General features: G+C 46.2%; 1 protein-coding gene, 1 long non-coding RNA gene and 2 other non-coding genes across 4 annotated transcripts in view; 3 read left to right on the forward strand and 1 right to left on the reverse strand.

The window, feature by feature from the left end:
• Positions 1-2,193, forward strand: part of LOC122944987 — a 14,521-nt gene extending 12,328 nt beyond the window's left edge. Inside the window, exons 6-9 of the long non-coding RNA XR_006391075.1 lie at positions 34-94; positions 293-365; positions 1,874-1,915; positions 2,116-2,193. This is a non-coding gene — a long non-coding RNA (uncharacterized LOC122944987). The remainder of the gene's footprint in view (positions 1-33; positions 95-292; positions 366-1,873; positions 1,916-2,115) is intronic.
• LOC122945901 lies at positions 142-224 on the forward strand. Its single transcript, XR_006391171.1, has one exon. It is a non-coding gene; the product is annotated as a small nucleolar RNA SNORD60 (small nucleolar RNA).
• LOC122945902 lies at positions 1,968-2,043 on the forward strand. Its single transcript, XR_006391172.1, has one exon. It is a non-coding gene; the product is annotated as a small nucleolar RNA SNORD60 (small nucleolar RNA).
• RAB26 (RAB26, member RAS oncogene family) overlaps positions 2,190-27,144 on the reverse strand; it is a 178,309-nt gene continuing 153,354 nt past the window's right edge. The window contains exons 6-9 of the mRNA XM_044303761.1: positions 5,406-5,471; positions 4,394-4,450; positions 3,433-3,509; positions 2,190-3,143 (exon numbers count right to left, since the gene is read on the reverse strand). Of these exons, the coding sequence (XP_044159696.1) occupies positions 3,041-3,143; positions 3,433-3,509; positions 4,394-4,450; positions 5,406-5,471 (303 nt within the window). The 3' untranslated portion in view covers positions 2,190-3,040. The remainder of the gene's footprint in view (positions 3,144-3,432; positions 3,510-4,393; positions 4,451-5,405; positions 5,472-27,144) is intronic.

The following is a 27,144-nucleotide window of genomic DNA, read 5'->3' on the forward strand; positions in this document are numbered from 1 at the left end:
AGCCGCCTAAACTGTTCTTTGTTTGCTTTGTAGGTGGAGCTTCCATCCACCATGTGCCACGCTGTGGCGGTTCTATCGGACCCTCCCTGACGAGGTAATTTTGGGGGTTTCTCACTGATCCTCCTCCCCTTATCCTGCAGCTGCCTGGGATGTATCCTAAATTCTGACACCTCATATGAAACTGTGAAAGCAGCTTCTTGATTCTGCTCTTTGGGCTGAGGCACATGCGCAGTAAGAAATGTGTAGGCACTGAGGTCTGGATAAGCCATTAACCCATCCCTGTCCTTTACAGGTTCCAGGAGGACATGAGTAGCTCTTAATCCTAGTCTGCAGAAGACCGCCATACCACTGCTTGCTGGAAAGTGGTAAGTACTATATCTATGGTAGTGGCCAGAGGATGGTCTCCTCTCCTGACATCTTAGTAGCTTCTTCCCCATGTAGTAATTCTGGAGCCTCTTCTTATGACTGTTGTGCTAGTCCTCTACTATTCCTTCTAGATGTTGTGAATGAATGTCCAGATGGGTGTTACCAGTTGGGAGTGTCACCATGCAGCACCAGATATAAACTGTCCAGGGACTGGAACATGGACAAGCAGGGCGCAACCTGGAGGACCAGGCACTTATTTGTGGAGGAAAGCTGCAGGGATTGGATAAAAAAAAAAAATCAGCAGCTGTTGTAAAGCAATTTTTAATGTTCTCTTACGACTTGTCTGGATGGAGACTTACTCATATTCAACGTGCTCCCCTTCCAGCATGTGGCAGCCTGTACTAGCCCCCCCCCCCCCCCCCACTAAGCCTCGTGCACACTAAATGTCCATATTGCGGTCTGCAAAATAGATACCTTCTGTCTGCCATTTTATTTTCAACTTCCATCTCTAGAACGGACTATTGTCCACAATAGGACATGTTCTATTCAGTAGGGGCAGCATTTCTGCAAAAAAACTGACCCCCCCCCCCCCTCTAATCTTTAAGTGACCTGTAGAAACGGATGTAATCTCTTCAGTGAGTCTCTTGTTTGGAGCATCCCCTCATCTCCCCCCCCCCCCCCCCCCCAGTCTGGCAGAGTGTTAGGTCTAGCATGTGCCCTCCCGCACCATTCATACTCTGTGGGGCTGCGCACTGTACGTGGCTTTCATTGGCACTCCCATATGGTTGACACACATGCATGTCTGCTGCTCCTTTCAAATAAGGCATGGGTCCCTGTTCTACTGGTTGGCAGGACCCCAGCAGTTGTACACCTGATCAGATGCTTATTCCCTCTTGGAATGAGAAGACCTTTTTAAAGGGGTTCCCCCATTTTGATGATCTATCCTCAGGATTGGCCATCAATATCAGATTAACAGGGGTCAGGGTCCCAGCAATCAACTGTTTGAAGAGAATGCAGCGCTTACTTCCAATAACAGATTGTCAGGGGTGCTGGGAGTCTGAACCCCACCAGTCTTGTATCGATGACCTATCCTGAGGATCAGCCATTAAATATGGGAAAACTGGACAACCCCCTTTAAGGGCTAATGCACACAGGCCCACAATATATGGGCATCGGCTGTGTGCACGCCATATAATGGATGCGGACCCAATGACTTGAATGGGTCTGCATATGGCGTGAACGGGGTGTGCATGAGCCCTTGGGTAGCTGACCTGATTGGCGTTCTTGGGAACATCCTTTGTAGCAGTAAGCAGCAGCTTCTATGGAGCTACAACACCCAGTGTGCAGTTGTTGAAGCCTACTGAGAGTTGTAGTTCCATCTCCACCGGAGAGCCACAGGCTGCAGCTGAAGGGTGATAACCCCAATGGAGCCAGCGTGTCCTGGGGTTGTCAGGTAGCTGAGCTTTGGCTTGTGTGGCCCTAAACTGAAAATCTCCTCCTCCTGCAGGTGCTCCGCTCCCGGCAGCTGAGGACAGGGACGTCTCTGCAGGTAATGAGCCATTGATCTGTGCTGCTTTGTCCTATGCCCCTTGTGTAGCTGAAGCCGCTGATGATAAACTTTAAACTTTCTGACACCTCTTCTGAGCACTCAGTGCGGATCCATTATGTCTGAGGCTTCTGCACACGGACGATGATCCTGGCTGTGGCATCGGCACCCGGTATTGACTGATCTTCACTTTCTCTTCTCAGGATGGAGGCGAAATAGAAGATCTGAACCCCTTAATCCTAATGTGAATCACTCAGAATAAAACTTCTCCTGAAGCTTGACTCTTTATTGTCTTAAATATTACAAAATCATACATTGAACTATAGTCAAAAAATGGTTGCATTACAGCGGATGTGGGTTAATGATTGCGGACACCTTTGCACAAGCTTGGGTGAGCCCTCCAGTCATGGTAATGTACAGTCTGTGTGGTGGTGGGGGGCCCTGGCAGCCATTGCAAGTCACTGACCGCAGTGAGGGTTTGATGCTAAATAACTGATATACCCCATGTCCTGGTGTTGTGCCCCAGCCCTTTGCCAAATTGGTAATGATACTCATGCAGGTACTGACTAGACATGGCTGCTGTGACTATGGGCCGCAGGTACATCACTGAAGCATGGTGGGGGCCTCTGAAAACATAAAATGCTTCAAGCTCTGCCCCCCAAACATAAAAGCTGCAAATTTACAGATCAAAAGGACAGCTAAACCTACTGTGGACAGAGATGTGCTTAGAGCTGATGTCTCCAAGAGAATTGTGAGCAACTGATCCCTGAATAGCAAGTCAGTGCACAGTGAGAAGCGGCCCCCATGGGTTACATTCATTGGGAGCTCCTCACACATACATGTCATAAATACACCGATGCATGCCTAAAGGTGGGGCTCCTGCATGAACTGCTCCCCTACATGAGGCTGCAGATCTTCAGATTTAGGTGTCCTTTTTATATAACACATTGGTTTCGCCACCCTCACAGATAAAACACAGACATGCACAGACAGAACGCTGCTCCACAGTGATAGGGGGCAGCGCTGCGGGAGCTCCTGAGCACCCCCAATGGAGACGCTGAATGTTCTCATCAGTCTTTGTACAGACAACCAGTAGGAGGATGGTGACCCCTCCAATTGGTGGAGAAATCAGGATTTACAGCAACCCGAACCCTTTACTTCCTTCTTGACGTAGTCGTGGAGTTTAAATTTCGGCTCGTTGGGAAGCTTCATTGACCTGTGCTTTAGCTCCCTGAAGGAGGAGGAAAAAAAATTGAGATTAGTATTGGTCTGGAGAGGTCCATAAACTGAAGAATACATATAAGGGTAGCGGTCGGGTAAATGCTTGTTCAGCCAACAGCTATTCTTCACATGCATGTGCTCTCGGTGGGGCAACATATAAAAAAAAAAAAAGCAGCGCTCTCCCCCTCCCCAGTGATCGGCTGAAGGAACCCACGGTCACACAAGTGCCCTTCTCTCGGCCAGTGAGGACAGTCGCTATTTCTGAGTCCGATGTGTTATATGGACAGGTCTGGACTTACTTTGCAATAGCTGTAAATGCTAACTCCACGTTCAGTCCGTTCTTGGAGCTGGTCTCCATAAATGGCACCCCATATTCCTGCAAGACACAGTGACGATAAATACAGTACAGATGTGCATCATACAAGTCCTGACCCAGGGTCGGCTTTCTCTCCTGAAGTCGATGGGGAAAACGGCACAAAAACTCAAATCGCTGAATGGAGCGTGAAGCAAATGGTTTGGCAGTTAGTTTTAAATGCTGCCACTAGGGGGCAGTGTTGATCAGTTTAAAATAAAGCAATTGCAGCTAAAAGTCGCAGGGAAGTTTACTAAGATGCCCATCTTAAACAAAAGTGCACCAAATTTATTGAGGGGAATTTATCATTTTCCCTGTGGCTGTTTTAGGGCGACTTTAAATGCCAGTGCGACTAAATTCAGTTTTAAGTGCTGTTCCTAGACCGCCCTCGCCACTTTCTGTGGAGCAGGCTAGGGGCCAGTGGGCAAGGCGCATTTATCTTCATTTATGCCGGTGTCCTGAAGCTGCCATAGATTTTATTTTCGGTGCACAGGCTGCCAAGTACTGCACCATCCTCCGTCAGCACAGGGGATATCAAGACTGGCGCGATCTTGATAAATCTGCCCCATTATATCCTAAAAAGTCAGAAAACTTAATCTCCTGCTCTGATCAGGTGTAGATTTGCCCCACAATTTGCACCATTTTCTGACTTTAGTATTAATAAATCTTTTAAAGTGCATATCATGCTACAAACATGAGGCGTCCTTCTATAGCTAATTGTTAGTTGGTGTAATTTGTCTCTGGGAAAGTTGGGTGACCGCAGCTATTACAGCCCTAAAGGACACAGCTGCTGTATTACAGAGATAGCACATATGCATCTCAGGAGTCTGGGAAAGCTGTGCAGTAGTTATATTGGTAGTCACCCAGCTGTTTCAGTTATTTAGGTATATTATGTGTCCTGGGCTCACCTTTGCCAGCCGCTCGCCATCTTCGATCTTGACCACGCGTTCATGAGTCGAGTCCACCTGTAAGAAGAGCACTGCGGGTTACTGCCGATGGAACGGTTCTGCCAGTTGAGCAGTCGGGGTTAGGCCCGAGCTGCTGTGAGGCGTGTGAACGCATGTTTTATGCATTGCCAGCTTTCAAGTAAATAATGAATATTTAACAGGTGCTAAAGTCTTTCACAGCAACTGCCAGGCAAACCTTTAATAAGAAGGAAGGTAGCAATTAAAGGGATCCTGCTCACTTTTGACTAACTATATTTGCTATGCGGCTATATAGCCAATTTGTATTGCTCTGATGCATTTGAAGTGAAGCAACTTTGCAAATTGCTTTGATAAAAAAATCTTTTGTATTGTGCGCTGAGCTCCTATGCATGGATTTCTTGTGACCGCCGCAGCGATCCCATTCATTTCTATGGGATCACCGCTACTCAGTGATCCTGGCCGCGACAGGTGTTGCCCTACCCTTACTGCAGAGATGCATAGATCTGCATAGGAGCTGTATACTGGAGACCTGATGACTGGAGACCTGCGAAGGAAAGGATACTTACCTGCTTCCTGACGCTGGCTCCTGTGATTTGTGTCCTTCATAGCTCTGCTCAGGAACCCTGGATGTAAACCTGTGGTTTGACACTGCTGCAGCCAATCACTGCAGCGGTTACCTGCTTCCCCTTGTGTGATGAAAAATGCTCAACTGAAACAAGGGTAGCAGGTCACCGCTGCAGCCAGCAATTGGCTGCAGCTTTGTCGAACCATAAATTTTAATCCATGGACCCGAGCAGAGCAGCGGAGGCCACACAGAGAGAAGGAGCCAGCATCAGGGAAGCAGGTAAGTATGCCTACCTTTTGGGGGTCTGTCCAGGAGGGGTGGGTTGCCAAACCCTCCAAACATGTTCAAGCCCTTTAAGGCATGCACCCTGCCGCTAAATTCAGTGGGGCATATTTTCTAAGATCGGCACATCTCAGATTTTCTCCTCACCTTGTTTCCGAGAAGCATGATGACCACGTCTTTTTGCGCATATTCGTGTATTTCTGTCAGCCAGGCCTGGAGATACAAGAGGTGAGATATAATTAGCAGTCCTTTACATAGGTGATATAAACAGGAGCGGCCATCCTACTTTATTAAAAAGGGGTCTGCACCTTAGATTATGGTTAATGTGAAGGAAAAGAACACAGCGATTATTCCTTCCAAGCCAAGGTGCCCCTTCTCTGCCCTCAGTTTACTGACAATTCTACTGAAGACCTGGGTTCTCTAAAGGGGCCCCCTGCTTTGGACCATCCCTACTTGTTAGAAGGGTCACTTGACAATAAGCAGATCACAATGTGGCCTCCAGAGATCAGCTGTGATGTGTGTGGGAACCTGGCAGTGAGTGTTCAGGTTTCCCTGCAGCACCACCACTGGAGAAATGAAGTATTTACATGGTGTCCATTAAAATAAATGTGTTGTCTGTGTAATGCAGGACAGGACAGGTCCTCCAGAGCGAGAGACGCTCTTTGTAACCTCTCACTACTCTGGACAGAAGACCTTCCCCTTCTATTACTTCTAACTGGATGTATGAAAATGGGTTTTCTAAACTGAACCACTCCAAGTAACATTACTTAAAGGAAACATCCTCTACAGTCGGACTGCATTGTAAAAGTATAACACATACATCACCCCGGGTGCTAATATATTCCATCACCCTCCTATAGTGAAATGAGACACCGTCTTAAAGGAGCTGATGGGAAATTAGCAAACAATCGTCACTGCTTTTGTGACTTTTATCCAGAAGAAGTGTTAAATTCCGCAGTATTTGCATCTAGCAGCCGTCGCTCAGCACTGCAATGCAGAACAGAAGGGGCTTAAAGGGGATGTCTATGGAATTAAAGACTTAACGCCCGCCGATACATCTTTATACAGCGGTCAATAATAGGCCTTATTCTGGAGCGCCATGTTTTCATCAGGCAGCCGGACACCCACAATAATATTTTACCATTTCTGGCACATTTTCTCCACCCTGGGAAAAAAAAATTTCCCCCGACCTGGACAACCCTTTGAAGGGATAAAGTCCGCTGTTCAGAACCCTCATTTGTTAACCAGAGAGTGGTGTAGTTACAAAGAGCATCTCTCTCTCTCTTTGGAGGACCCGATAATTCTTCATAGTCAATACTTAAATTCACCTGCGGGGGCGCTGCAGGGAAGTGTAACACTTGCTGCTGGATTCCCTTACATAGCAGAAGGACACTTTATGATCAGCCTATCATCAGGAGACTCTTCTAACTAAAATCGATTGTCCAAAGTAGAGAACTATTGGAAGGGATGCTCCAACTATAATTGTTATGACCACTAAATTACAAGGTGAAGGTATTAGTAACATCCCATTTAATTTAGAATTTCCCACCCATCGAGCCTCAGGACTGAGCACAGATTCTTATGTGCTCGTTGTTGCCCCCGGTAAGAAAAAAAATAGTCATTATTTAAATCCATTCAAGAAAAAGTCTCATTTTCCTTCTCCTGAAGAAGCACAGGGCATCCCCCTCTTCACTAGCATTTCTAGGAAGCTTGTAATCTACCTAATGGTCCAGCTCACCCCCTGAATAGGCCAAAACAAGCCAGGTGGGAAAGGGGCACATTTAGATTTTTGCTATGGCCTCCGCCTGTCCTTTATGCCCTGCTACAGTGATGAGTCTTGTTTCTGGATGCTATGTGCAGGAGATTCCACTAGGTGGCAGCGAGAACTCAGTTACCAACTTTTAGGCTTTTTTGCTTCTCATTCTGAATGTTTGTTTTGACAAGTTTCTTCTTCCAATTACTGCACTTTAGGATGATTGATTGTCACTCGGCTCTGCGTAGTGCCCCGCACTGTCACCAAATAATGTGCTTTTCAAGTAGTGATTACATCTTTACAGAAATCTGGAAAAATACTAGTCATGCTAAACACTGCAAGAAATAACTAAAAACTAGCTAAGAGCTCAACACAACATATAAAACTTCATCGTCTGGGGATGGAATACTGCATTGTATACCGGTTATCTCAGGATGTGATACTGCATTGTATACTGGTTATCTCAGGATGTGATACTGCATTGTGCACTGGTTATCTCAGGATGTGATACTGCATTGTGCACTGGTTATCTCAGGATGTGATTCTGCATTGTATACCGGTTGTCTGAAGATGTGATACTGCATTGTGTACTGGTTGAGGATGTGATAATGCATTGTGCACTGGTTGTCTGAAAATGTGAAACTGCATTGTATACTGGTCGTCATCTTAGGATATGATACTTCATTGTACACTGGTCATCTTAGGATGTGATTCTGCATTGTATACTGGTTATCTCAGGATGTGATTCTGCATTGTATACTGGTTATCTCAGGATGTGATTCTGCATTGTATACTGGTTATCTCAGGATGTGATTCTGCATTGTATACTGGTTATCTCAGGATGTGATTCTGCATTGTATACTGGTTATCTCAGGATGTGATACTACATTGTATACTGGTTATCTCAGGATGTGATACTACATTGTATACTGGTTATCTCAGGATGTGATACTGCATTGTACACTGGTTATCTCAGGATGTGATACTACATTGTATACTGGTTATCTCAGGATGTGATTCTGCATTGTATACTGGTTATCTCAGGATGTGATACTGCATTGTATACTGGTTATCTCAGGATGTGATTCTGCATTGTATACTGGTTATCTCAGGATGTGATACTACATTGTATACTGGTTATCTCAGGATGTGATTCTACATTGTATACTGGTTATCTCAGGATGTGATTCTACATAGTATATTGGTCCTCTCAGTATGTGATACTGCATTGTATACTGGTTATCTCTCAGTATGTGATACTGCATTGTATACTGGTTATCTCTCAGGATGTGATACTACATTGTATACTGGTTATCTCAGGATGTGATACTACATTGTATACTGGTTATCTCAGGATGTGATACTACATTGTATACTGGTTATCTCAGGATGTGATTCTGCATTGTATACTGGTTATCTCAGGATGTGATACTGCATTGTATACTGGTTATCTCAGGATGTGATACTACATTGTATACTGGTTATCTCAGGATGTGATTCTACATTGTATACTGGTTATCTCAGGATGTGATTCTACATAGTATATTGGTCCTCTCAGTATGTGATACTGCATTGTATACTGGTTATCTCTCAGGATGTGATACTACATTGTATACTGGTTATCTCAGGATGTGATACTACATTGTATACTGGTTATCTCAGGATGTGATTCTGCATTGTACACTGGTTATCTCAGGATGTGATTCTGCATTGTATACTGATTGAGAATGTGATACGGCATTGTATACTGGTAACCAGATGAAAGAAACTATATGTAAATTATTATTCCAAAGAATGTAAGAAAAGGTAATACAAGTACAAATGGATGGGTGTAATAGTGAGGAAGCGGAGATTGGCAGCTTCGGCGCAGGCCGCCATGATCCGGCTGTCACTTGTCACCTCTACCACCGACTGTCAAGGTCTTTACAGCGGCTCTTAGTCCACCGTGCCCCGTGAGAGGGCGAGGTGATAAGAGCCCCTCTTAGTGCCTCTGTATGAGCTGTCAGAGCGAACAGGCAGAGGAGAATCTACTGGAAATCCCCAAAATATCTCATGAGGTTAAGGCAAGTTCCCGAGACAGACCTCAGGCAAAAACAGAGGCATTTAGGATTCTGCATCTTCACAAGGAAGGAGATTTCTCTATACTGCACCATAAAGTAGAATTTGGAGGGCTGCCGACTGCTGTCGTCACCTCTGCTCTCCTCCAAACGTTCACCTCTTAACACTATGGGTTTTTTTATTACCAGAATTAATTTCTTAATATATCTTTATAGTGATTAGTGTGCCAGTATTCAGAGCTCCAAATCCCCTGCCTGCAGCCACCACTAGAGGGAGCTCACCGCATACTGTGTTATTATACAGTTTAATGTAGAAACAGTATGCAGTAATCTCCTGAGCTCCAGTGGTGACTACAGGCAGACAGAATGTTATCCAGGAACCTCGTCTACACAGGTTGTCATAAGTAGTCACAGGGCCACCAGGGTCACATAATTATGGGGCTGATTCATTTTAGGGATTCTGTCTAGGGCGTGCGAGTATTTAGGAGTCTGATTAATTTCAGGGGTCTGGTATGGAGTGTGAATGAGTTTTGGGGTCTCGTTTGGGGTCTGAATGAGATGAAGCATCTGAATTAATTTGAGGGATATGGTTTGGATTAATTTTCGGAGTCTGTTCTGGGGGTCTGGTCTGGGGTGTGAATGTGTTTAGGGGTCTTGTTTGGGATCTGAATAAATTTAGGTTAATTGTGGGGTCTGCTCTGGGGTGTTAATGATTTTAGGGGTTGTCAATTTCAGGGGTCTAGTTTGAATTCAAATTAATTTTTAGGAGTCTGATCTGGGGCCCGAATAAATCTGGGGGTCTGCCGTCGTCAATTTTGAGATCTACTGAGATTTGAATTACTTTAGGGGTTTTGTATGGGTTATGAATTAATTTTGGGGTCTGGTTTGGTGTGTGAATATGTTTAGGAGTTTTATTTGGGATCCAAATTAATTTTAGGGGTCTGGTTTGGGTTTTTGATTAATTTTAAAAGTCTGGTCTGGGGTCTGAATAAATTTAGGGGTCTGAGTTAAATTTGGGGTCTGGTCTGGGGTGTAAGGGTTTGAGTTTAGGGGTTCTCAATTAATTTCAGTGGTCTAGTTTGGGAACGTACTAATTTTAGGAGTCTGGTCTGGGGTCGGAATGAAATTAGGAGTCTGTGGGGTTTGCAAAACATTAACAAGACAGACCCCGGAAAGTAGACCCTGACGTGAACCTGGGTTTCTCCTCCTACCGTGGCCCTTGGTGTTGGGACCTGGAGAAGAACAGGTAAGACGATCCGTTTTGATTTTCTTGGTGTTTTTCGGTGCAGTATTGCGGAGACGTCTTTATGCGAGGTTTTCACAGCACTAACAGATTGGCGTTAAGCTTTGTGAATTTTTTTTTGGGAGCCGGGGAGAAATAGATCAGAGTTATGGATGTTTTTCATCGGAGCTGTAATAATCTATGTTCCAGCTGTAATGTGTCAATAAATTGTGCTACGGAGGCCCAATAAAAGGAGCCCCGCTGCTGTAAGTGTAATTACTTCTCCAAAACCAGAGGGTTATAGTGCGGAATAAAATATATGCAGAGTTTAACACATCACACATTACTCCTAATAGATGAATGCTCTCGCTTCACTAGTATTTAGACTTCTTTAAAGGGGGGGGAGTTGTGCAAGATTAGGAAAACATGGCCGTTTCCTATGACTGTCCGTGTGATTGGGTCTTTTGGATGAGCTTAAAGGGGGCCCCATCTGCTCTCCTGCCATGTCTGTTCTTTTCATAGACCTCGTTTGTGCTGTTCCTCTGTTATGCCTCTGGAATTATCAATTTACTTGGAGGAATAATCTGACAACTGGCTCTTACCTTTCCCCCTGACGAATCCCTATACACCCTGACGCCGTCCCGTCAGTGCCAGTGCTGACAATAGGAGGAAGAGGCAGCCCCATTAATGAGCGGAATGGTAACACTCATATTCATTTATTATTAATTTCCAAGAGGAATACTAGAGGGACAGCACAATGCACGGCTTGATTTTCAGAGTTTGGGAAGCAGAAAGCACAGGACTGAAATGGATGAAGTTTGAGTCCTAAAACTATCCACAATTGTCTTCCCTGATCTCCTCAAAAACGCAAAGGTGATCATTTATGACCAAATATACGCCACTTTTTGGCGCAAAGGTGATCCGTCGCAAAATCAGTGACTTCTTCCGCTTCCTCGTCACATACGTGGGCGAGGAAGAGGGCCGGCCGGCAGGGACAAGGGAAAGCTGCTGCTAATCTCCCAGGTCCTCAGTGGCTTTGTTACAATGTATCAGCGTAGGTAATAATGTAAAGTCAGGGAGAGAGATCTGTGCTGTTGCTATGTAACGTTCATAGATCATTGCAAAGACCAATACATTGTACCAAAACTGCAGCTGTGTGACAGGTCACCATCCACTTCTTTATGTAAACCATGATGTCACATTTCCTTACGTGTATGTGATCAATAATGAGCCGTTTACCCGGGTCAATTGGGCGTACACCACGCGGGCACCTTATCTGTGAACTGACCCTGACTTGGGACTGCTCACACGGCTGAGGGGTTGTTACAAAAGTCTAGGAAATACCTGATTGAGCTGAATTATCTTTTCTGCCCCGAATCCATCAGCCGTGTGAGCAGAATGTGATCAGGGCAGGTTTTTTAGAATGTAGAGGATAGAGAGTCTATTCACTGACAGCAAGGAGAGAACTAGGAAATAGTGACAAATCGGAACACAACGTATATTACAAACTTGCAGAATTATTTACGCAAAGGATGACAAAAATGACTTATTCATGTAAGAGATGTGCTGATAGCAATAAAATGGAGCGCTCTCTCCTGCGCTGGAGGACGGGGGACGGTGCGGGCGCCATGTGCTCCCAACCATTTCATTTACAGCAATTACTGCACACATGAGCGGGTGCGAATCTAACACCTCCCAGGTACTCGCCAGACTGAGAAACTCGCACAACGCAACCAAATTCTATGTCATTACCTGAATGCCACCATGTTTAGTTACACAATCACTTTATGGAGGGTTATGTACACAGTGACTCCACCAGCAGAATAGTGAGCGCAGCTCTGGAGTATAATACAGGATGTAACTCAGGATCAGTACAGGATAAGTAATGTATGTACACAGTGACTCCACCAGCAGAATAGTGAGTGCAGCTCTGGAGTATAATATAGGGTGTAACTCAGGATCGGTACAGGATAAGTAATGTATGTACACAGTGACTGCACCAGCAGAATAGTGAGTGCAGCTCTGGCGTATAATACAGGATGTAACTCAGGATCAGTACAGGATAAGTAATGTATGTACACAGTGACTGCACCAGCAGAATAGTGAGTGCAGCTCTGGCGTATAATACAGGATGTAACTCAGGATCAGTACAGGATAAGTAATGTATGTACACAGTGACTGCACCAGCAGAATAGTGAGTGCAGCTCTGGAGTATAATACAGGATGTAACTCGTGATCAGTACAGGATAAGTAATGTAATGTATGTACACAGTGACTGCACCAGCAGAAAAGTGAGTGCAGCTCTGGAGTATAATACAGGATAAGTAATGTATGTACACAGTGACTGCACCAGCAGAATAGTGAGTGCAGCTCTAGAGTATAATACAGGATGTAACTCAGGATCAGTACAGGATAAGGCTACTTTCACACTAGCGTTCGTCGGTCCGCTCGTGAGCTCCGTTTGAAGGAGCTCACGAGCGGACCCGAACGCTTCCGTCCAGCCCTGATGCAGTCTGAATGGATGCGGATCCGCTCAGACTGCATCAGTCTGGCAGCGTTCAGCCTCCGCTCCGCTCGCCTCCGCACGGACAGGCGGACAGCTGAACGCTGCTTGCAGCGTTCGGGTGTCCGCCTGGCCGTGCGGAGGCGTGCGGATCCGTCCAGACTTACAATGTAAGTCAATGGGGACAGATCCGTTTGAAGATGCCACAATATGGCTCAATCTTCAAGCGGATCCGTCCCCCATTGACTTTACATTGAAAGTCTGAACGGATCCGCTCAGGCTGCTTTCACACTTAGAATGTTTTCTAAGTTATTAATGCAGACGGATCCGTACTGAACGGAGCCTCCGTCTGCATTAATATGATCGGATCCGTTCAGAACGGATCCGATCGAACGCTAGTGTGAAAGTAGCCTAAGTAATGTATGTACACAGTGACTCCGCCAGCAGAATAGTGAGTGCAGCTCTGGAGTATAATACAGGATGTAACTCATGATCAGTACAGGATAAGTAATGTAATGTATGTACACAGTGACTCCACCAGCAGAATAGTGAGTGCAGCTCTGGAGTATAATACAGGATGTAACTCATGATCAGTACAGGATAAGTAATGTAATGTATGTACACAGTGACTCCACCAGCAGAATAGTGAGTGCAGCTCTGGAGTATAATACAGGATGTAACTCAGGATCAGTACAGGATAAGTAACGTATGTACACAGTGACTCCTCCAGGAGAATAGTGAGTGCAGCTCTGGAGTATAATACAGGATGTAACTCGGGATCAGTACAGGGAAAGTAATGTATGTACACAGTGACTGCACCGGGAGAATAGTGAGTGCAGCTCTGGAGTATAATACAGGATGTAACTCAGGATCAGTACAGGATAAGTAATGTATGTACACAGTGACTGCACCAGCAGAATAGTGAGTGCAGCTCTGGAGTATAATACAGGATGTAACTCAGGATCAGTACAGGATAAGTATTGTATGTACACAGTGACTGCACTGGGAGAATAGTGAGTGCAGCTCTGGAGTATAATACAGGATGTAACTCAGGATCAGTACAGGATAAGTAATGTATCTACGCAGTGACTGCACCGGGAGAATAGTGAGTGCAGCTCTGGAGTATAATACAGGATGTAACTCAGGATCAGTACAGGATAAGTAATGTATGTACACAGTGACTGCACCAGCAGAATAGTGAGTGCATCTCTGGAGTATAATACAGGATGTAACTCAGGATCAGTACAGGATAAGTAATGTATGTACACAGTGACTGCACCGGGAGAATAGTGAGTGCAGCTCTGGAGTATAATACAGGATGTAACTCAGGATCAGTACAGGATAAGTAATGTAATGTCTGTACACAGTGACTGCACCAGCAGAATAGTGAGTGCAGCTCTGGAGTATAATACAGGATGTAACTCAGGATCAGTACAGGATAAGTAATGTATGTACACAGTGACTGCACCGGGAGAATAGTGAGTGCAGCTCTGGAGTATAATACAGGATGTAACTCAGGATCAGTACAGGATAAGTAATGTAATGTCTGTACACAGTGACTGCACCAGCAGAATAGTGAGTGCAGCTCTGGAGTATAATACAGGATGTAACTCAGGATCAGTACAGGATAAGTAATGTATCTACGCAGTGACTGCACCAGCAGAACAGTGAGTGCAGCTCTGGAGTATAATACAGGATGTAACTCAGGATCAGTACAGGATAAGTAATGTAATGTATGTACACAGTGACTCCACCAGCAGAATAGTGAGTGCAGCTCTGGAGTATAATACAGGATGTAACTCAGGATAAGTAATGTATGTACACAGTGACTGCACCAGGAGAATAGTGAGTGCAGCTCTGGAGTATAATACAGGATGTAACTCAGGATCAGTACAGGATAAGTAATGTATGTACACAGTGACTGCACCAGCAGAATAGTGAGTGCATCTCTGGAGTATAATACAGGATGTAACTCAGGATCAGTACAGGATAAGTAATGTATGTACACAGTGACTGCACCAGCAGAATAGTGAGTGCAGCTCTGGAGTATAATACAGGATGTAACTCAGGATCAGTACAGGATAAGTAATGTATGTACACAGTGACTGCACCAGCAGAATAGTGAGTGCAGCTCTGGAGTATAATACAGGATGTAACTCAGGATCAGTACAGGATAAGTAATGTATGTACACAGTGACTGCACCAGCAGAATAGTGAATGCATCTCTGGCGTATAATACATCAGACATCAATCAATACATCTTAATGAATGTATTTCTGTTTTATGCAAATGTTTTATGTCCTTCATCACTCTTGTCACCAAGACACCCGCCGTGCATTCTCATCTTTAACAGTTACTCTAAAGCTGCCCACGCACAATGATGGCAGATCTCGTACTTCCAGGGTGGATCTTCCTCAACAAGATTCCACCAGGCATACACTCTTGCAGGTAAATGAATCGACCATTTAGAATTTCTTGGGGCTGATCTCTTTTGCCCTTTTCCCCTTGGATCCCCTGGTGTCTGACAGCCGCTCCCCGGCCTCCTCCATAGTGAATAGGATGGGGGGTTTTGAGGTGACACTAGATGTCTCACGCTGCGGTGACATTTCTCTATCCACACTGATGCAGGTTTTTCACCAGAGACAGAATAAGCGCGCGTCACGGGGCCTCATATGAATGATTAATTACACACAGCCGGTGCGCTCTATTGATCTTCACCAAATGTAAATGTCACTTTTTCTCCACAGATCATAGATTAACCCCTGACTGCCTGCAAGAAGCTGTCTATTTGCCTTTCACAAATGACTGCGGCACATAATCCACGCTGCACAACCCTCAGAAGCAAGAAGGATGGATTCAGTATATGGAGGAATGTTACCCAATATAATACATTATGCTCGAACGCAGCGCCGCTCTTGCCCATAGGTTGTGTCTGGTATTACAGCTTAGCCCAAGTCGACTGAATACCACAATATCAGACACGAGTGGTGCTGCTTTTTTGGGAAGAAAACAGCCATTTATTTTTTTACTAATGACTTAGACCCAGTTCTGTTGAAACAGCTTCAGTGTGTTACAACGTACCAACCTGGAAAGGGGCTGCTCATGGGTGGGGACAGGAAAGGGTACGCCCACGAGGTTCCCTCAGCATCGGTGCCATCCTGTACACATTGATTGCTTCTCGGGGCTCTTGAGGATGGGGTGGCTAACTCCAAATCACTCCTTTGTGGTGGTTTTCAGAGCACAACTGCACCCGCTAACTCACCCTTCATCGGGGCGTCCATAATCTATTCCAGCTTGTTTTGGTGACAGATCTTTTTGCTAATGTCCCTAGTAATTATTGCAATTAGCATTTAGGAATCTCATGGAAACTATAAGCCAACATAGCGCTGCAAACAATGGGACCTGAATCCTTGAGCTTTCTCTGAGGGGCTTGAAGGAAATAGCTAACGTGGATCATTTCTACCCTTGTATCGTAAGTTACACTCGCCACCTCCCGCTGCCTGGCAATACCCCCCCCCCCGTGCTGCAATCCTCCACCAGACATAGGCCCTGAGGACCAGTTGTAATGGTGCACATTCGTATGCGGACACACACACACACGTAGCTCCACGCTGCCAGACACAGGCAGTTATATATATATATAATACCAGGTGGACGGGCATACAGACAGACGCTTATGTGCACTCCGACTGACCGGGAAGCAATATACTGGATATATATATATATATGAGTGTGTGTGGTTGACATGTTTGCTCAGCTGGTGTATGCAAGCTTTTCTGTTGAGCTTGTCTGCTGAGTGGCTGTATCTAAACCTATGGAGTTTTATACTGACAGCTTAGTTGCTGTATCTAAGCCTTTTGTGTGTGTAGTAGTGTCTGAATTGGTGTATTTAAGTATATAGATTCTGATACAATTTGCTGACATAGAGTATCTAAGGTTACCGCATGTGGTACTGTCTGCTGGGTTGCTGTATATAAGGCTATCATGAGATACTGTTATGATGGCGGCCCGTTCCCACCGATGCTCTCCATTCTGCTGTGCCAGTGGTCCGAACCTGCTTTCCCTCCTCTACCCACCTGCAGCGGGTCCTAGGGGAGGGTGCCTGAGCTTTAGGTTCCTAGCTTGCTAGTTTACCAGTGAAGGTGTACTTTTCTGTTAGTCTACCTGTGTACCGAACGCTGCCCATTTATTGTCACTAATTCTCTGCTACCTGCCCTGACTTCTGTCTGTTTACTGTGTTGACCCTCTGCTGCCTGCCCTGACCTCGGATTGTTTTACCCATACACACGAACTCTGCCTGCCATGAATGCTACCTGTTATCTGACCACAAGTTTTGCCTGATCCCTTGGTGCTTCACACCGGTGTCTCTGACCCCTGTGCGTCCGCCGCCAACTAGACTGGGACTATTCCAAGAGGCAGTGGCTGGGTGGCTCCCCTGCAGTGAGGACCAGATCCCTGTATAGGGGGTCAAAGAATGAATACCAGGGGACTTCCAGGATAACACCCTTAGGTCTAGACCTAAGCCAAACCGGTTCCTTGGTACAGTGGATCCAAATCCACTGTCTCTAACAGATACAGTCCCAGAGAAACACACAGTTTTACATTTCCTTTCATTTGTATGCATGTCTAGTGTGATTAAAGTCAAACTCTACCCTCTAACATTAAGTCCAACAGTCTGTACTGATTAATGCTTTACCCTAAGCCTCAGAACCTGTGTAGTATCCCCTGAAGACGCCGAATCGCTCGGCGAAACATGTAGGGAAACAGGCTTCAGTTTTTAGGCAGAAAGGGCTGATAGGGGTCTGAAATAAACAGAATTCGGTTTCCAGAGTGTAGTTAGCCCTCACAGGCACATCAACGCCTTAGGCTATAGGCGGATGGTGCCATAGGTTGCACTTACTATTCAGGATCCTGGGAAAGCAGTGCGGGGGCTGTAATACTGATTATCACCCAGTTCTCCCAGACAAGGTTCATAAAAACCAGCAACCAAAGCAGAAGGTGCCTTCAGGAGCCCTTGGAAGGGTTTATACAGACTGACCGTCCGGAGGAAGAAAATCTATTTTAATGAGAATATAATACATTTTGGGCAGACACCTGTTTCATTGCCTGACTCTCCATAGAGACAGCTGCGGAGGACGGGCTCGGCGACAGGTATATGATGGTTATATTTAGATATGAGCCTTAAGGGGGAGATGTTATTGCGGCAGAAGAGGAAATCGGCAGCAGACTCTGCCTAAGGGGCATCTCGGGAGGATCTGCGCAGCTAAATCTCCAGCCTATTCAGCGAGGAGCGGCGCTCTACATCCCCAGACCTCAGCAGTATGATAGCTGCGCTGTGTTATACAAGCCCTCCGCTCCCGTGCACGCGCTGTACGGCCTTCACCTGCTACTTACACAGCCAGCCGCGGACCTTAGAGGAGACACACACACCAGGCTGCACTGGATTAGAAAAACAGCGCCACACCTGTCCACAGCTTATGTGTGGTACTGCAGCTCCTCTTCATTTAATTTTGTATCAGACAAACCCTACTTTGCGTGCATTCCCACTATGCACGGAAGACACGAGACGAAAAGCCGCAGTCATTTTCAATATTTTCTAAACTAGGCCTCCTGCACGCGACCGTATGGCCTTTTCAGTGTTTTGCGGTCCGTTTTTCACGGATCCGTCGTTCCTTTGTTACCGTTGTGCTTCCGTATGCCATGTACAGTATACAGTAATTACATAGAAAAAAAAAATTGCGCTGGGCATAAAATTTTCAATAGATGGTTCCGCAAAAATGGAACGGATACGGAAGACATACGTAACACATTCCGTATTTGTTCTGTTTTTTTTGCGGACCCATTGACTTGAATGGAGCCACGGAACGTGATTTGCGGGCAATAATAGGACATGTTCTATCTTTCAACAGAACGGAAAAACGGAAACGGAATGCATACGGAGTACATTCCGTTTTTTTTTTTGTGGAACAATTGAAATTAATGGTTCCATATACGGACCGTATACGGAACGGCGCGTAAATGGGAAAAAAAACGGTCGTGTGCAGGAATAGATAAACCAGGATAAACCATTTTGACGCAATCTGATTGAAGCCTATGGATAGTAACACATACCCTTCAACATTTGGAAACCAAATATAGGTACAATTCTACCCCCAATTCTGTACGCTCCTTGTACCCGAGGGTCCCCAGAGCAGAATGCCATCCTCAAAAAAAAACATTACAACATGCCCCCAGCCAGGAGGAAATCCAATCTCCTTCCAACTGTTTGTGGATCTGGCCAACCCTCTCGTCCTTGATGCCGGCAGGACTGTCAGAGGTGGCAGAATAGACTACTCCCTTGCCATCTGTCCCCTTTCAGTGGGATGTGGTGCCAACACAGACAAGCCTATGAAACTGCAAGGTGGATTGGGCACCCATACCTAATCTCATTCTTCTTCTTTGAAGCATAGCCAGCAGCACCGACTTAGCCCAGGTGCCCGGCACTCCTTGGCCTTGTTGCCGCACATCTGCCAGTGCAATTGACTTTCCCTTGTGTGCCATCTGTGCCCTTTCAGCGGGATGCTCTGTCAAAGAGCCAGGCCTCTGGCACTGCATGGTGGATCAGGTGCTCAAATCCAATCAAATTTAGGTTCTTTGAAAGCCCAGATAGTGGGATCCACTAAACCCATTGGTCTGGCTGGCTGACTTGGGGAACCTCAATGCCTTGGCACCTTCCCTAAGGGCAACTCTTGGCCTTGCTCGTTTCCTGCAGGAGACTGCAGATCTGATAAAAGTTGCCGAATCAAATTTTTCCCTTTTGGTGTCATCTGTGCCCTTTCAGCGGGATGTTGTGCCGAAACAGCCATGCCTTTAGAATTGCTACAAAATCCAATTTAATTCCATTTTTTGTGAGCCCAGCCAGTGGGACCCACTTGGCCTTGGTTTCCAATGGAAGCCCAGGGAGCCTCGGCGCCCTCATAGGGTAAGCCCTTGGCCTTGCGCTGATGCCACAGGGAAGACATGGCTGCTCTAGATCTGCCATGGGTGCTGGAATCAATGTGCATTTTCCGGTGCGGATCTCACCTAGACGTACTATAAAGGGTTAATCTTACATGTTCCAGCGCTGCCAGTGTCACCGGATTACAGACTCCTCTGCTTAAATTAATATTTTTCCTCTGTCTAAAAAGAACAGGCAGCAAGAAGGTGTGAAAAACACACAAATATATCAAATCAAAAAAGGTATTGTTATCCCCTCCCCCGTCTCACGGAGGCTGGGGCGAACAATGGCGGGCACTGAAATGTCACCCTGCGTATTAGGGAGGAGAGGCAGTTAAACGCAATGTAATCAAGAGCATTTCTGTTCGGATGATGACCCTGGAACACGTGCCTCACACCTCCTCATCAGCCATTGTCTCTCCACAGTCACACGGCTCGCACCGCCGCCGCTTCTGCTGCCTGCAGCCATTATTGGCAAAAGAACAATACAGGCAACAAAAAAATAAATGCCCATTTGTTGGTTTTTTGTTGTTGTTATTTTTGCATATACGTGCGGGTTTACCTGGTTGGGCGCCAATGTTGTTTACGCACAGTATGGGACGTGACAGCCACTTACCCGGCCGTTCTGCACAGTCGGATAAGCACGTTATCATCACGGTGAATGGCTGTCTACCAAATTGGGCATAGATCAGTATCGATCCTCCAGGGATGCGGGGCCCCCCTCCCCCTCTCCGGCATTGTCACAGACCATAGTGCTTGTGATTACGCACTGCAATTAATCCCTCTTGAATGGGAGACACGGGTGAAGGCTTCATGTGTGGTGTCCCCATGTGAGGATGTAATTCCTTGTTGCACACATCCCTGCAAAAGGAATCCGTACAGCCAGCGGTAATAGGAAGCGTTCCTTTAAAAGGATATTCCTAAGCTATACCATCACTTTATGATCGGTGGAGGGCTGACCTCTGGGACTACAGGGGCCACAGCGCTGATTCACACACTCTGAGCAGAGGTGTCCCGGGTATCCGCTCTGCAGGAGAACCGCAGCACAATGCCATTAATATGAATTAAGGTGCAATTCCCTTAACAGATGCGCTCCCGCCACATACCCTGCACAGCCAGGTGGTACACCCGCACTGCAACCACTTGACAGCTGCACTCCCTCCATCTGACTGTGCAGAGTATGTCGCGCTACACCAGTACTGCAACCCCTTCACAGCTGCGCTCCCGCCATCTAACTGTGCAGGGTATGTGGCGCTACACCAGCACTGCAACCCCTTCACAGCTGCGCTCCCGCCATCTAACTGTGCAGAGTATGTGGCGCTACACCTGAACTGCAACCCCTTCACAGCTGCGCTCCCCCCACCTAACTGTGCAGGGTATGTGGTACTACACCCACACTGCAACCACTTCACAGCTGCACTCCCTCCACCTGACTGTGCAGAGTATGTCACACTACATCCGCACTGCAACCACTTCACAGCTGCACTCCCTCCACCTGACTGTGCAGAGTATGTCACACTACATCCGCACTGCAACCACTTCACAGCTGCACTCCCTCCACCTGACTGTGCAGAGTATGTGACGCTACACCCGCACTGCAACCACTTCACAGCTGCTCTCCCGCCACCTGACTGTGCAGGGTATGTGGCACTATAACCGCACTGCAACCCCTTCATAGCTGCACTCCCGCCACCTGGCTGTGTAGGGCATGTGGCGCTACACCCACACTGCAACCCCTTCACAACTGCACTCCCGCCACCTGGCTGTGCAGGGTATGTGGCGCTACACCCGCACTGCAACCCTTTCACAGCTGCTCTCCCGCCACCTGGCTGTACAGGGTATGTGGCGCTACACCAGTGCTGCAACCCCTTCATTTAGGATAGGTGGAGGAACAAGAGGTCGGATCCCCCTAATCATAATGCGATAGCAAATACTAGTGATATGCCATCACTTTATAACATGGGAATACCCCTTTAATCATGATGGGTTTTTGTTTTGTTTTTTAAAGTATTTGTCGTCGTCCCCCAACTCATCAATTTTTATGTCTAAAGGAAAGCAAATCTCATTAAAAATGTTAAATAAGTCGAATGCATAATTAATCCCCCCCCCCTGTTGCTAACATATCCCCCACAGAGCACCATTCTAAAATAAAAAATATAGCAAAATGTTCATCTGTGGCATCTCAGATGATTACTCATAAAACTCCCAGCTTTAAAGGGGTTATTCCATGAGTAATGTTAAAAATGGAAATCAGACATATAGTACATAGCGATCTCTTTCTAACAAAGCTAGAACCAGCCCTGTACCTCACATGGATCCAGAAATCTCCCCATCACTGCTCCAATTGTTCTGCAAGATTTATTTCAGGCTAGCAGCTTAGGGGAGGGGGGGGGGTCCTTTCTGCTGCAGCTCTCTCCCTATCACAGCTCAGGAAGGTGTGTCCTATCTGCTGCAGCTCTCTCCCTATCACAGCTCAGGAAGGTGTGTCCTATCTCTGCAGCTCTCTCCTTATCACAGCTCAGGAAGGTGTGTCCTATCTCTGCAGCTCTCTCCCTATCACAGCTCAGGAAGGTGTGTCCTATCTCTGCAGCTCTCTCCTTATCACAGCTCAGGAAGGTGTGTCCTATCTGCTGCAGCTCTCTCCCTATCACAGCTCAGGAAGGTGTGTCCTATCTGCTGCAGCTCTCTCCCTATCACAGCTCAGGAAGGTGTGTCCTATCTCTGCAGCTCTTTCCCTATTACAGCTCAGGGGGTGTGTCCTATCTGCTGCAGCTCTTTCCCTATCACAGCTCAGGAAGGTGCGTCCTTTCTGTTTCAGCTTTCTACCAGAGTTAAATTTTGTTCCACCGTCGGTCCAATGAACCAAAGTAACAGCTTGATAGGGAACAGGATCCAAGGCCCTAATTTGCTCTTGTGTGACAGTGATCTAAGGGGATATTCAAAAGGGGCAGATTTTTTTGCTGCAAAGTCCCACTCATTATTTTCTACAAGCAGATTTCAAATCCATGTCACAAAAAACAAACAAAAAAAAAAACCGGATGTAAATTCTTGCTCATGAAAAATCCTAAATCCGTGAACGGATTAGCGGCAGTGCAAACGGCAAAATCCCAGCAGAATTCCAAGGGTCAGCTGTGGATTTCTGCTGCAACAAATACACTTTAGGACATCCACAAAAATCTACGGGAAATATACGGTGGGCAACTCGGCCCAAATCACGTGGATTTTGGTGCTGATCTGCGGCTGATTTCCCAGCAGAACGCATCGAAAAGAAAACCAGACTCCTGTAATGATGTTTCGTCCCGTGTGGTAATTGGCTGCAGTGGTCACGTTTCATCGCAGGAGGCCGGGTTGTAAAGAGACCAGCAGAGGCCAGATGCCAACATTTTTTATTTTACTTTATTTTCAGGAAAGATTTTTCTGAGGATCTGCAGATAATCTGCAGTAAAATCTGAAACAAATGGGGTTTGTTGTGGGTTTTAACCAATTCTCAAAAAGAACCAACAAGCTGCAGATCGCAGTGTTCCTCGTTGCCTGCAAATCCAGATGGAAAATCAGCAGCAATTCCATCAGATGTGAATAAGTAATTAAAGTTATTAAAGGAAGCTGAGAGCGGCTGGAGGACCGACACCTCTCTAGACTACACAAACAGGTCATGGATTTTAATTTGAACTGTGGGGGCGCTGCGCGGAAAACTGAGTACTTGCTCTTGGACTAGGTTTAGGGTTAGTCCAGCTAATCGGTGGGGATCTCAGTAGGGGTGACACCACGTGACATCCTCTAGAAAGCAAAACGGAACTATCAAAGTGGACAACCCCTTTAAGAGCCAAGTGCTTGTGTAAAGACTGAAGGGGGTGTGGGGGGGGATAACACACATAAAGGGTTAATTGAAACCACCCATCACATTCTGCAGTTGCACCGGGCAGGTCGCACTGACGCGCTTATTATAGGTAGCTGCTGTTTGTTCCAGTTCCTTGGGCGCATTAGAAGGCACCCTGGATGCTGTTAACAGCTGCGCGATGGGCGCACAGTCCGCTGCACAGCACCGCACTGCCGTAAATTGGACGGAATGAGTATATTAATATTTGAAAGCCTCCAGGATGTAAAATGATGCGTTATGAAAGAAGTGTGCCTCCTGCATGGAGAACATGGGGTACTCTTGCTTATAGCGCCACCTGTGAGCAAACTCAATACAGGTGGAGTGGAATTTAGGCCTCCTGCACACGAACATGTGCGCCCCGTTGCCGTATTGCGGATCCGAAATTCACGGGTGCCGTTCCTGGGCATTCCGCATCACAGATGCAGACCCATTTACTTCAATGGGCCCGCAAATCCGGAGATGCTTCCGTGGGGTTTCGTTCCGTACTTCCGTTCCGCAAAAAGATAGAACATGTCCTATCTTTTTGAGTTCGGCTGATTGGCGGAGTGCCGGGAGTCAGAACCCTGCAGTACAGATATCGAAGGCTTATGACGAGGACAGGCCACCGGTTAAAAACCCTGGACCTGTTCACACAGCGGAATTAGCTGTCAGAATTATGCCATGGACACAGCGCCACATTTGCAGTGGCGGCCCCGTGGTGTCTACTTTCCATTGTTTTCAATAGGAAACATCACTGCAGTTTGCGGGCCAGCTGTGACCACGCCAAGAAGGGACATAGCATGGTGTGTGCGGCCAGCCAATGCTTGGAGCAGCGAGGAGGGAGGGGGGTCCACTTGCGGTATAGCTCTATTAAATAAAGCTAAGTCGTGAGTGGGTCCGCAGCATCCAAAGTGAACAACTGCAGCGGTTTCGGCCTCTATATATGCAGGGAATTTTGACAGCATCGAAATCCGCAGTGTGAATGTACCCTAATACATATGCATCTTCCATGTCCCAGTGGGTAAAGTTGGTCGAACTAGATTTGACATGACCAGTCTTTTGTTTCCTCTGAGGATAAGCATTGCCTGAGACGTCTGGTAGCTGCTTATCAGCATCTTCCGACCGAAACTCATCCGAGAGGGTGGCTATTGGCCTGACCAGAATAAATCCGGGGGGCAGGCGGGTACCCCTAGGTTATTTTCCCTGTTCTGGAGAAATATTATCCCCCATTACTGGAAGGAACCAAGGGAAAATTCCGCGGCCTTAAAAGTTGTGGACAGCGAGCAGCTCCTGGTAATCTCCTCTAATCCAGAACAATACGGACTCCATCTGGGCGATTACCCGGGTCGGTAGAAGACCCAACTAGCTGAGAAAAAGTTCAAGCTTAAAGACTCCGCAATTTAATTCCCCTGCAGTCGAGACGTCAGCATCTTCCTTCCCAGATCCGGAGGAATTTTAAGACATCAAAAAAAATCTAGAACTGGGGACACAAAAATAGAAGCTTCTCCAATTAGCGGCTCAGCAATATCATTTTATTGGCTCCTGCAACAAGCGCCGGGCCGGCCGGCCTCCGAAAGCCCCTTATTTTTATCTCATCATTAGATTTTATTTGGGCAACAGTTGTGCGTTTTCCTGAAACTCCCCGAGGCGAAGCAGCTCCTGTCACCTCCAGACCCAAGCAATTATAAGGTCTAAATAAAGACCATTATCAGCGCGGTAACTCGCAGGCTGCTCGGCTTCTTATCTACACCCCAGATATACAGTCAGCTGCTTCCATTTATTTCACAAGCAAAATGCTACTTAAAGTTATTCTCCATAAAACTGAAATGTACATTATAATCTTTTTAGTATAAAATAGTGTTTTGGTTTTTTTAGTGCTCATACTGCAGTCAGCTTTCCTTGAGTTTCGACACTGCCTATATGGTGTCCTGTCTGCATGGTGGACGAGCATGCTCAGTTTACATCACCTGGAAGCTCCATCCTCTTAGTAAATAGGACTGTGTATAATAGGTGTAGTTTGTTTCCATCATTCAAGGGAGATTTTATTCTAAGTAAACCCCACAAACAGGCCACACACCCATAATGATATCCGAAGTGTCTCTATGAACAGTGAAAGATGAGTATCCTAATCCGGGTCTGACCTCTGGGACCCTCACTAATCTTAAGAATGAAGGGAGACACTCCCCATAGTCCAACAAAAGGCACCCCACACGCCAAGTGGACCCAAGAGGCAGCGCCGTATGAAAGACAATAAATAGGGGCAACACTGAACTAATAATACAATCTACAAAAAAATTGTGCACAATCCCAAATATCTAAAAATATATATTGTGTTTTTTTCGGACTATAAGACACACTCCCCCCCCAAAAAAAAAGTGGGAAGAAATGGCAGTGCGACTTATCTGCAGAGTGGCAGCGCCGTCCGGACCAAGTGAGGTAAGTTGTTTTTTTTTTTGTTTTGTTTTTTCACTGTCTGATCTAAGGCTGATGGGGGTCTGATCTGAGGCTGGGGGAAGATCAGATCTGAGGCTGATGATGCTTGGGGGGTCTAATTTTGGGGTCTGATCTGAGGTCTGATGAAGAATTGGGGTCTGATTTGGGGGCCCGATGAGGATTGGGGGTCTGATGTGAGGCTGGGGGGGTCTAATAAAGAATGGGGGTCTGATTTAGGGGTCCGATGAGGATTGGGTATCTGATCTGAGGCTGATGGAGGCTAGTGGGTATAATTTTTGCGTCTGATCTGAGGTCTGATGAAGAATAGGGGTCTGATGAGGATTGGGGGGCTGATCTGAGGAAAAATATTGTTTTTTTTATTTTCCTCCTCTAAATCCTAGCTGCGTCTTATAGTCCAAAAAATATGATACTTTATTAATGCATTATTAAAATCACATAGGTAATTAAAAAATGAGACACATTACAAAAAGAACGCATACCCCAAGGAAAAATATGTCCAGAAATAAGACATGATTATTCTGCAGATATTTTTCCTTGGGGTATGCGTTCTTTTTGTAATGTGTCTCATTTTTTACGTATGAGATTTTAATGATGCATTAATAAAGCATATATTTTTAGATATTTGGGCTTGTGCACAATTTTCTGGTAGGTCCCCATAGATAGTGTTGGTGCCAGTATTGAACATCAGTATGGTTTAGCGGCTGGGGTGGGCGAGTGCGCACAGGTGGGGGAGTCAATTTTCTCTGACCACCTGTCCCCCTCTGGAACAGCCGAGAAAACGAGGGGGGCACTGGATGACGGAGGCACAGCATGTGGCTAGCTGAGTATTTTCTTTTTTTATAAAAGGGGTACTCCGGGCTTTAGATCTTGATGACTTATTCTTAGGATAGGTCCTAATTTCTCTGATTAGTGGGGGGGTTCAAACCCCGACACCACCACCCCGACAGCCGTTTTCATTAGCCGCCAATGCCGAAAATTATTCTGAGGATGGAGCTGGAAGCACAGCTGTGTAATGGTGTGCCGGGTTACTGCAGCTTTTATTGGTTGCAATGCAGACAGCGCTGCC

The sequence above is a fragment of the Bufo gargarizans genome, chromosome 8 (assembly GCF_014858855.1).
Source record: "Bufo gargarizans isolate SCDJY-AF-19 chromosome 8, ASM1485885v1, whole genome shotgun sequence".
Classification (NCBI taxonomy): Eukaryota; Metazoa; Chordata; class Amphibia; order Anura; family Bufonidae; genus Bufo; species Bufo gargarizans.